Source organism: Setaria viridis, chromosome 7, assembly GCF_005286985.2.
Source record: "Setaria viridis chromosome 7, Setaria_viridis_v4.0, whole genome shotgun sequence".
NCBI classification, from domain to species: Eukaryota; Viridiplantae; Streptophyta; class Magnoliopsida; order Poales; family Poaceae; genus Setaria; species Setaria viridis.
The window spans coordinates 1,082,453-1,094,186 of NC_048269.2; the positions used below are offsets into that span (position 1 = coordinate 1,082,453).

Consider the following 11,734-nt stretch of genomic DNA (forward strand, 5'->3'; position numbering starts at 1 on the left):
AATGCACTCATGGAAGACAGGGAGAATGTGATCCAATTTCTTCTTGTCCGACACCAGCACGCCCTAGGTCCACTAATCCTTCATGGTGGGGATGCCTCCTATGAACTGGGGAATGCCCGAGGAAGGGTTGTTGACGTTAAACCACTCCCCATGCCATCCTTTGTTGGAGGAGACGGAGGGGAGGTTGAAGTAGTCATTCCCCTTCCCGGTCTGCAGCTGGATCCTCGCTCCACCAATGGGGGCACTGCCTCCACCGCGCAACCCTGGGCAAGACTCAATCCGCATGGTGAAGAAGTGCGTCCACAGTAGGAAGTTCGCATGCACGCTGAGGAAGCACTCGCAGAAGGTGATGAAGACTAAGATGTGGACCAGCCCATTGAGGTTGAGATGTTGCAACTCCAGCTGTTAATGATGCAGAAGCGCCCGAAGGAATGGATGTGTGGCAGTCCGAAACCTCACTCGAAGTCTAGAGCAAAGACCACCATCTCGTCCGACCGAGTCACGGGGAAAGACTCCCCCTGCAGTAAGCTCCATCCAGATTCCTCCTGTGGAGGGAGGAATCCTATGTTCACGAGCCCATGAATGTGAGCACCAGAGATCTCCGAGCGGTGCCAGGACCCCATGATGCAGCGACAGCGGCGATGGCTGGGGCGACGGAGACACCAGGGCAATGAACCTAGTGAGCGCGCGCATTGGTACAAGGAGGCGGGTAAGCAGATGAGAAGCAAGAAGGAAGAAAGGCCAAACCCTACCACCCCGAACGATTAAATAGGGAGGGAGGGGAACCGACGGAATGCGCGCAGGCGTGGCGGGGCCCACCACTACCCACGTCGGAGCGTGGGAAGCGGAACCGTCAGCTATGAGAGTGGGATGGGCCCCAGCGGCGGGGAGCCGCAACCTGGTGGCGCCAACGTATTGCACGATGTGATGCCACCTGGTCGCTGGGCTGCTGGCCTAATGGGCCGTGGACAAAAAAACATTTACGCATGCATGTCCACCGGCCCACAAAATAGGCGCATGGTTCAAAGGCTTGCCTCAAAGTGGGCACCGAGGCTGCCATATGCCAAACAAGTGAGGGGCAGCGAGGGATAGGCCCTTAGACAGCCCAAATGAGTTGGGAACAGCCACCAACTGAAGGAAATCCTTGATTGTGTTCAAATGTCACAGTTATGACCCCACTCATGGGCTGACCCCACGAAGGGAGGACAGCAAAGTCCCTCGAGTCAGTCGAATGACTCGGGAGCCAAAACAGGAGAGGGACCGGGTAGCGTGAGATGCTCCAAGAAAAGCTAGGCTAGGGTTCCTACAGTAGGAAAAGTGGATCTCGCCCGAACAAACCTATTGAAGCTCAAAGTGAGCACGCAATACGACCATCGCAGAATTTGTTGTTCGAGCTTGAAAAACCCACCACATCAGGGGAAATGCAGGTCGATTGAAAGCAAGATAGAGAGTAAGACCAAACTCATCCGCGCAACAAAAATAAAAAAGGAGGACCCTGAAGAGAAACATATTCATTCGTTAAAAGGCTGGAGCCATTTACATGTACAAACATGGCTATCGCTGCCCGCTAGGCCGACGAGGCAGGAAAACGGGTGTTGGTGCTACAATTGCGGTGGAACAAGGCAATAAGGCTCCACACTGACCTTTTGCTAGCATCTGCAAATTTCTTGGAAGAGCCAAGGAAGCTCCTTTCGAACATAGTCGAAAGAAAGCATTTACCCCAACCACTACAGAGGGGGCAATCGAAGGCTAGAAGAAGATCTGGGATAAGGGCCCATCGCTCAACCAGGCCCCCGGTAGGAAGCGCTGGATGAAGATGGGGAGCCATCCCAGATGGTACCAGGACGAGCACCAACACTCGCGAGTATGTCGTCCACAGTTGATTGCGCAACCATGGACCGGCTACTGAGATCAGCACAACAAGCCATATTTTCAATGAGATGGACAATAGCACTGATGAGATAGCCAACAGTATCACAGGCAGCATGGAAGCTGTCGTGACACCGGTCGCCCTACTGCCTCCACACACCTTCATCACACCCCTCCGCTCGATGACATTCTCCTAGCACCTAGGAACAAGCCGTGCACACAACACGCGGATAGAGACTTCATCGAGAGGCCTCCCACCGCAAGGAGGAAAGTGAGGCATCATTTTCCTTGGAACACTAAAGATGGATGAAGAAGAGGAGGCGCCGCTCCCCCCTATTTAGAACCGGTTGCGAGCAGGTCGGAGGGGGACTCCTCCGTTCAAACGAGCCTCAGGACACCCATACTAAGACAATGGACTCTTTGACCCCCAGGGTAAAAGGGCTGGCCAGTCAGAACAAGCATGATCAGCCCTGACGAGAAGAGGGGTAGGAAGCTGTTCCATCACGGTTCGGTATCAATAAAATAAGGGCGCGTGATAACCGATGATCCAGAGGGAGTGAGCATTGAATAAACAGCAAAGATGAAAGAAGAGTTATTACCAGAACGCAGTCCTCCCCCAACTTTCAATCAAAGAAGGACTCGAGGGCTACTGACGGATATCCAGATTAAGGATACCCTAAACCATCGGCTAATTTAAGCAAAGGAAGACCACGAGTCAAAGCAAATAGGGCAAGATAAGGGGCTGCCCCATCATCGCCCGACTGACCAGCAGTACCCGAGGCAGAGGCCCAGGCCTGAAAAGAACAGGCCGACGAGTTGGCCCTACACATCCCACAGAAGCCTAGGCATAATGACGGGCTAGGCCTATCATGGCCCCAAGGCGTAGCTAGGTCTATCCGATGGGACAACCACAGACATGCCTGCGTGGGCTGAGGCAAGGGGGCGCAAGCCGGCCAGTCAGGCGCACCATTTTCCGTGCCTAGGAAGGCAGGACAACCACGTCCGGACGAAAAATCTCCAGTCGGGAATGACACTGTAGCGCCGACTCGGACCGTACCCTGTCAGGCATGCTGGCTCCCGTTCACCATGATGACGGCATTAGGCGATGTGACTGGAGGCAGGCGCCACCTCTGGATATGTGTAGGGGCCGGACTCGATAACCAAGGTGGTCTAGGTATGGACCCCTATGGAAGGTTTCCATGGAGATAGAGCCGGGAGGCACCCTGACTGAAGGGTGGGACCCACCACGGCTAACCAAGGGAGGCGCCTGACTGCATAGTAGATCCAAGATGATTGGCGATGTAACCCTCCCCATGGGCCATGTATATAAGGGCATGAGAAACGAGAAGGGGATTTGACCCAAGTAGAACACAGACATACGCATTGTTTGTAACCCCCTACTACAGACTTGAGCCTCCGAACCCAAGAATAAATAATCCGCATTAGGGAAAGTTGCTTGAATCTCTTGTGTCTCGTGAGCTAACCCATCGGAGGATTCACGCGGCAAATCTTCACTGGTTGATGCTACTAAACATGGATAAACGTGGACAACAAGTGAATTTTTTTCCATGTAAAGTGACATATTTCAGCTAATTCCCTTGTATGTAAGAAATAGTTGTTGTATGCTCTCGAACGCATGCACATTTTTGCAAAAATAATTGTCACGTATATATTTAATTTTTTACATTAAATTGTACCATATACATCATTGGTCCTAATACTTTAAGGAGGAACTTTTTTCCATTTCACATGGGACCCACAGGCCATTCTATCCACCTCCTGCTTCCTTTCTCCAACTAGGCGGTGAGCCTCCCAAATCATCACTCAGTCCATGCTCAAATCCACCATTAGCTTAAGTCCTGTTTGGATAAGGCTAAAATTAGTTCTATGTGATCCAAACAGGGCTAAAAATATTGGGTAGTTTTTAGTCGCATCTTAGCCGATCTTTAGTCCGTTAACCCTTCAAACATAACTAATTTAGGCTAAAAGGAGCTAGCACCTACCAAAAGTCACTTTTACTCATGTTGGAGGGAAGGAGATGGGAAGAAAAAGAAAAGAAATAATAGGGGTAAAATAAACATGCCTTACTATTCTAGTTAATTTGTAGCCCATGTATCCAATTTTCTGACTAAACTTTAGTTTTAACCCATCCAAACAGAATTTTAGTTATTCTTGTGAGACCTTCTTCTTCATCACCATATTCGTCTTCTTACGAACCCGTAAAAAATCCTTGCACTGCTAAATCGTTAGTGATTTACCGTGTCATGCTGCCAGCCAGCCTCAAAGCCGCTATTAAGCATGCCACGAAGTCCATCCCAAGCCTATATATTTTCAACCGATTCGGTTACTAAGAATCACGCCTATGAGCTACTCGACGCCTATCTCTACTACAAGGTGGCTGCTTTGGCTGATGCTCAATTTGGGCCTGCTCGTGGCGCATGCTTACGCAACTCGCCTTCCTGCACCACTCGCTTGGGCAGTGGTCCTCCACGTGGATACCTCTCGGTCCGCAACCTAGGTTTGAGATGCGGCTAATTTGAGGGAGAGAGAGAGGAGAAGGAGGAGGAGGAAGTGTGGGTTTCGGGGATTGAACAAGGGACCAACTGGAGGTGCATAGGCGGAAAGCTAAATGGATCAACAATCGACAAAATATGGATCCATCCTATCGAGTTATTGTTGAGTTACTGATAGAATCCGAATTAAAAGAAACAATATCAGTCAAATACGGTTAAGGTGAATAATTTCAATGGCATGCGAGTTATCAGTATAATTTCTATTAATATTGTGGAAATGTTCTTTAAAACATTTCTTATATGATCCAAGCCAGAAGAAAACCTAGCAAGCCATTGGATTTCCAACGCTTTGGATCTTTTGCGATTATGTATTCTAAATACTTCCTCCACTAAAATATCACGACCTTTTGCCTTGTAATTATTTTTATAACTTTATTAGTAGTACTTACCAGTACAATTTGTTGGTGTAGGTTTTATATGAAAAAATTGCAATATTTTTTATACTTCCAGAACATCCGGCACGACTGCCGCAAATCCCCTAGAATTCTCGCCTCGATCCTCCGACGATGAACAGGCCCCCGCACTCTTCGCGCACCGCTGACCTCGTCTCCCCGGCCGCGGATGCCGCAGTGGAGGAGGCGCCCATGGCGGCGTCCAAGCCGGCGGCCGGCGCCCGCAAGAAGCCGTCGGTAGCGTTCGTGCGGGTGTGGTCGGAGGCGGACGAGGTCCGCATCCTCGAGGGCCTCGCCGCGTACGCCGCCGACCACGGCGCGCCGCCGGCCCGGTCCCAGCTCCACGCCGCCCTCGAGGGCCGCAGCCTGGACAAGGCCGAGTTCACCGTCACGGAGATCTACGAGAAGGTGCGGCGGCTCCGGACCAAGTACTGCAACCTGCGCGACGCCGGGGGTCCGCCCGTGCCAGAAGGCGGCGAGGATGGCGGCGATGAGGTGCGCAAGTACGAGCTCTCGAAGGCGATTTGGGGCGACCAGCCGGCCAATGTCGCCAAGAAAGGAGGCAGCACCAGCGCCGCCGCCGTTGCGGTGCTGCCCAAAGCAGGCGGCGCCATCCCACGCGTGCGCAGGGGGTTGGAGGAGCTGCAGGGCCTGTTCCCCTGCCTTGCAGCGGAAGTTGAGAAGGTCACGAACGACGAGATGCTGGCACCAGTGCTGAAGAGGGCGTTTGAGTTTATCGATGACCAAAAAGCAGGTGAATTGGATGACAAGGTGAAGAAGCAGATGGTTAAGGAGGCGCAGGTGACCATGAGCGGAGCCGCCCTGAGGGACGAGGTGCTTAAAATGCTTATCAGATCCATGGAGATTGACATGGCTTCAGTGGTGTAAGTATGATGGGTGAGTATCTTTTGTGGGAAATGAACTCACTAGGACCGGAATTATGGTTGGCAAGTAGTTTATCCAGACTCTAGTTGGATGATGACGATCCCGTTTTGGTATCATCAACCTTTTGGTATTTACTGGTAACATGCTTATCAGATACATGGATTGACTGAGGCTTCAATGGTAAAAATATATTATGGTTGGGTAACTTTTGGCGAAATTAACTCCCTATGAATTATGGTGGTATCATCAACCTTTTGGTACCAGTGTTTCCTTGATGTGTATTGATGTCAATGGGCAAACACCAGCATGGCTTATGTCGTCAAACATGCTGCTTTAAATATTTGGCTGAAGCTTCTAACTAGTGACTACTCCGGTAAATTTATCGTTTCCCCAATCATAGCCAGAATACCTTTTTTTTCTTTGCAGATAAACTAAGGTTCCAATGCATGTGGGGGGTCAACTTCACTCCTATTTCCCCTTAATGCATAGGCAACACACCAGTGTGTGGCCCTGTTAAGTTCTGTCACTGACAGTTGGTAAGGTTAGTACCACTACCAACAATCAAAAGTTCAGACAGAAACAAGAACTTGCTACAGTTTACTGGGTTCATGGCTCTCTGTGTCACAACCAGATCCACCTTATTATGAGCTTTTGGAATTCATCCAACACTGATCATGAATTCTTGCTTATAAGATTTGGTAAATACTTAATTTCCAGTGTATGTTTTCTTGTTTCATCTGCACGTTGCCTGAGACTGCGTCAAATCCTGATTATTGGGCACATGTGAGGATTAGACAGCAGCCTCAAGTCTGAGTTGTTTTGTCATCATGTGAAGGGACCACACACCACCAGTCTCTCTCTCATCTTTTTTACTCCTAGTTTCCTAATCCTGCCACTTGCTTTCAACTCGGCTTTTCTCCCTTTCATTTCTAAATCACCACAAGGCTGCTGTACAAATCTCCTAATCTCTCCTTGGATTTTTGTTGCTGGATATTCCCTTCCCATCTCACCCAAGCCATCAAGGATTTGGGGGTTCACTGATGGGCTGGGCATGGGGCTGCCAAATCAATGATGCACCAAATCTCAACAGGGATGATGGAGCAGTGCCCAGATCTGGTGGGAGTACCCGAAAGCATGCACTGGTCGATGCCACATGTGATGCCATGTGTACTCCGTGGATGTTCAGATCAGTTGCCAACAAATCAATTTTAGGTGGGGAAAGCCTTCACCTTTGTCATTTCGAGCTCTTCCTCTCTCATTGTCCTTGTTCGCCCCCCTCTCGCTGCTTCAATTTTGCTCACCCCATGTTCCTAAGCTTGTTGATGTGCTGATCTGGTTGTTCTAGTGTAGGAAAAAAAAATGGGAGTTGCCTGCCTTTCTCTGCTCAATAGAGGAAGTTAGGTGATTTTCGTGGTGGATTTTTTTTCAATGACAGAAGGAAATGTGGATTTTGATAGATTCTCAAAGAGCCAGAGGTGTTGTTCACTTGTCGGTGAGAGGTTATGTTGAGGTGCGATGTGTTTCAATACAATAATCTGTCTAGTTTTTCTGAAGAGTCACAATCGTGCTCTAGATTTCAACATTCAGGAAGACGGAGCCTTAGAAATTTCTTCAGAAGTTAGTATTAGCATAGTTATGCACTATTGTTACTTTTTAAATCAGCTTGTAGACTTCACAAAAATATCGGTACTCAGCTGGAAATCTAGTTATCATGCATGCTAACTGGAAATTGCTACTCTGATATCACACTTATTTTCTCCAGGAGAAAAAATAAGCAACATGAAAAAAAGCAAAATAGAGAAGATATATGACATAGACATGTGGATTTACTATGTTCTCCAAAGACTACAATAATTTTTGGGGATACATCTTTTTTAGTTCAATGTATCTTACCATTTCCTTTCTGAAACTCCTAAAGGAAAAATAGGTGCACCCTGTGATCAAAATATTACTCCCACATCTGTTCAGCTGGCTATCCTTTCGTAATAGTAGATTAAGCCCCTTTTTGAAAAGTGATTGGCTTGACATCCAATTGAGCATAAGGTGAAGAAAGTGATTTGTTTTGATGCTCATTATTGATATGTTTGGACTGTAGCTACTATTGTTGTTCAAAGTAAATTGGGAGAAGATTTTTGCTTTGTACCTAGAGTGAAGTAGCTTTGCTAGCCAATCGAGCAAATCTATGTGTGTGTTACTTGATCAGCCCGAACTTAATCAGTAAAGGCCACATATATAATCCATTGGTTCTGTTGTAGTCATCACTGACAGGAGGACTCTGTACATCGATAAAGATCAAGTTTGAATGCACATATAATGGACAACCCAGTGAAAGTGAGGCATAGGATGGTCTGTTATGCAAAATTACCGTTTTCAATTAGGCAAAGTACTGTTCCTAACTAGGCAAGTCTATGTTTCTGTTAAGGAAAATACTGCTTTTCTGATTAGGAATGACCTAATATTCCCTTTAGGTTAAACTACTATTTTCAATCAGGCAATGTAATAATCAGTTAGGCAAATCAATTTTTTTTCTAATTATCCATAGCCTGCTGCTTCAGTTAGGCAGCTCAACTATCTAGAGAAGGAAAAACAAATCATAAACTAGCACTCTTTAACTTTTTGCTACATGTGTATCAGAATATAGAAGAATCTGTAGCACATGAAATTATTTTATTATAACTTTTTTTTTATCATTCCAGTTCATCAAGTGATCAATTAAAAAAATGTTCACAACTGCATATATGCCGGAGGATTGAATATTCCTGTACAGAGAGTGGGGTGTTCTGGTACAAAGACTAGCAAAAATAGAGTGCAGAATTATACAGTATTTATTCATGCACAAAGACAGCAGTGATTAACTGAGTATACATGTTTATCCTTCCTGTTGTATTGTACTCTTAATTTCACGATTAACCATGCACCTGTCCGGCACCACAAAATGTAGGTCTCTGTTATTGTGGAAGCATTTCCGAAGGATTGATCCTTCCCTTTGTTCATCTGTTGTGCATAGTTACTTTAGGTGAAAGTCTGACGACAGTTTTGCTCTTTTGGCATAAGAGCAAAGAGTATCCTCGTGTTCATGTGTGATGCAAAATTGTGGAAAGAGAATACTGCAGTCTGCATTTCTGGGTCTATATATTTGGTCTTGCTGATTTATCTAATCTCTGTGAAGAGAATACTCCGGTTTCTTATATCAAATCCTGTTCATACAAAAAGCAGATCGGAGAAGGAACCCATCACTGTTTTCATGTTTTGATCGAGGTGTTGCATGCGTGGATAAAACACAGGGAGAAATGGTACACCTTGTGGGTTCGTCACTCTCAAGGTTGCATTTGGGCTAGGTGAACCGTTAGTGGGCTGTCCCTGTGGGCCACTCGTTTTTATGCTTAACGGGCCGCCAATACACAAGAGTTTAAACCAGAGTGAAAGGGCAAACGAAAAAAAAATGGCCAACTTGCCCACTCAAAATGGTGCTAAAGCGCCAAATTCGAGATGCAGCAGCGAATTGGTCCCAAACTAATCAATTAATTTTGTTTCCCGCGGCAAGTCTGACATTTCCTATAGTTTAGCCGATCGAGGGCTTAGGCTCCTCGACGCACTCTCACTCAGCTCAACTAGCTATGGCTCCGGCCGCCGCCACCGCCGCAAAGTGGTCCGGCAAGCCCCCGGCTCTGCCTTCCCTGCTCCTCATCCGCCGCGTGGACGCGTCCTTCGCCGCCGGGCTGCGCCAGCGCTTCCGCGTCCTCGACTTCTTCGCGTCGGGCGAGCCCCTCCCGGCCTTCCTCGCCGCCGCCGAGGCCCCTCGCGCCGCGGTCGTCACGGGGGGCGTTGTTTCCTCTGCCTCTTACCATTAGTATAATTTTCTCCAGGCAGAATGCTAGTTTTTTTATTTACAATAGCAGAATGCTAGTTACTCGATGCAAGCATCAAACTTTAACCTTGTCGATTCCATATTTTCCCCCATTGATACCTCAACAGTAACAATTTTTAGCTTGGCATTTTCAGCTAGGTGGCAAGCGTATTGGCATCATCGGCTTGGGGAACATTGGTTCACTGATCGCAAAGAGGCTCGAAGCTTTTGGCTGTGTCATCTACTACAATTCCAGAAAGCCAAAGGATTCAGTCTCTTACAGATACTTCCCTAGTGTTCATGATCTTGCAGTGGAATCAGATGTGCTTGTTGTTGCGTGCGCGCTGAACAAGGATACGAGGCACATTGTGAACATGGACGTTCTGGACGCCCTGGGGAAGGATGGGATCATCATAAACATTGGTCGCGGAGCAAACATCGACGAGGCCGAAATGGTCAGGGCACTGAAGGAGGGCAGGATTGCAGGAGCTGGTCCTGATGTCTTTGAGAATGAACCCGAGGTGCCAGCTGAGCTCCTGTCCATGGACAATGTGGTACTGACGCATCATGTTGCTGTTTCGACATCGGAGTCCAGGGGAGACCTGCGTGACCATACCATTGCCAACCTTGAAGCCTTCTTTTCTGGTAAGCCATTGCTTACGCCGGTGCTTCCCTAGTAAACCATTTTACTGATAAAAGTGTACGATTTTGCACTCAAAAATGGAAATTTTGCAATACCACTCTGACATTTTGAATAGTGGCATGTCTCAGACTCTAAAAGCTTCTTGCCTTGCTTGAATTTGTCCCTTGCAAATGCATATGCCCCCCTAAAGAAGGCTTACCAAGTTACCAATGTCCCTTGCCAATGGCTCACGGAAGTTTGTGATCGGAAATTATGGGCAGTTGATCTATCTGTTTATGGTTGGATGAGCCATTGTGCTATATGCAAAATTTGCTTGGGCATTGGTGCTCTAGGAACAAGCTCGGTGATCGATATGCCTTGTTTAGCATGTTCTGTAAAGATGTGATGAACTATGAGGAGCTACCAAAGTTGGCTAGCATTTTCTGAAGATGTGATAAACTAGATGCACGTTGTGTTCTGATAAGAGCATGGACTCAGAGGGGAATTCGAGACGTTCCACGTCAGCCAAAATCAGAAATGCAGACGATAAAAGGTTAAAAAAGATGTTAATTAGAGTGCTAAGTGCTCTGAGCAAACAACTGAGACAGAGCTCTTGACCATGAAAATGTGGTTTTGACGCCTCATATTGTGGTTCTGACAGCAGAGTCCAGGTCTGACCTTCGCAACAACACCAATGGTAACCTTGAAATGCGCAGCTTTTCTGCAATTCTCGGCCAGATGAATCTCTGGAAAAAGAAACAGATTATATCAGTTGGGTGCCTCTCTCATATGCCTTATGCTGTCATTTCTCAGCTGCTGAGGTGTTCACCAACAATCGAAGAACCAGGGGCGAAGCGCAGGGGCCTGCCCCCCCCCCCCCCCCCCCCCCCCAACGATGGAAGGAGTCCCCATAAAATTTCCTGCTAATCACATACTTAAGCAACCAACGTGCACTTCTAAGGCCTAAACTGAGAAAAAGCCCAGCCCAAGTGGCAAAGCCCAACCAAACAAAGCTTTTGTCCGTCGTTAACAGAAGAAAAGCCGTCCTCTCTAGTCTCACTCAGGCCACCTTCCACTTTGGCATTGCTCCTCTAATCTCGAGGCATGCTCCTTTAATCTCCTATGAACAAAATGGGAGATGACTTTCTGCAAAATTACATTATATTTTATATTAAAAATAAATTGATAGCAAAGACAAGTTCTAACGAAAACCATCAAATCTTATAATTTAAGTTGGTCCTCTTAAGCTAAATTCAAGTTAATAGAGATGTAATTCTTTTATGTTGGCAAACACATGATATCTTATTTTATTCTCCTACTTTTGGATCTAATTAGTAGACAATTAACTTTCTTTTGTTTCGCAAAATACATGTTGATTTCTTTGTGTGCTCTAGCCAAATCGTTATATGTATGTGTATAGTGTGTTGTCGGCTTTATCAAACTTGGTCCCCCCTATGATCAAATCTGTCAGCTTGTATACTTTTCAAGTTGCAGATCAGTAACACTTTGATTACTAAGGCCTGGTTTGGTTCCATTTGCTTATTTT

At 46.9% G+C, this 11,734-nt stretch overlaps 2 protein-coding genes across 2 annotated transcripts; both read left to right on the forward strand.

Annotated features, from left to right (window-relative positions):
* The first annotated feature begins 4,894 nt into the window (after nt 1-4,894).
* LOC117863061 (uncharacterized) lies at nt 4,895-5,936 on the forward strand. The gene has a single exon (XM_034746644.2). The coding sequence runs from the start codon at nt 4,949-4,951 to the stop codon at nt 5,720-5,722; it is 774 nt and encodes a 257-aa protein (XP_034602535.1). The 5' UTR covers nt 4,895-4,948; the 3' UTR covers nt 5,723-5,936.
* A 3,400-nt stretch (nt 5,937-9,336) lies between these two features.
* On the forward strand, nt 9,337-10,662 carry LOC117863648 (glyoxylate/hydroxypyruvate reductase HPR3). The gene is made up of 2 exons (XM_072294961.1): nt 9,337-9,546; nt 9,701-10,662. Exons 1-2 carry the CDS (start codon nt 9,337-9,339, stop codon nt 10,241-10,243), a joined length of 753 nt encoding a protein of 250 aa, XP_072151062.1. The 3' UTR covers nt 10,244-10,662.
* The last annotated feature ends 1,072 nt before the right edge of the window (nt 10,663-11,734 follow it).

Coding starts and splice junctions, on each gene's coding strand:
- LOC117863061 (XM_034746644.2), top strand. CDS start 4,949: ATGAACAGGCCCCCGCACTCTTCGCGCACCGCTGACCTCGTCTCCCCG.
- LOC117863648 (XM_072294961.1), top strand. CDS start 9,337: ATGGCTCCGGCCGCCGCCACCGCCGCAAAGTGGTCCGGCAAGCCCCCG. Junction 9,547..9,700: donor CGGTCGTCACGGGGGGCGTT/GTTTCCTCTGCC, acceptor CAACAGTAACAA/TTTTTAGCTTGGCATTTTCA.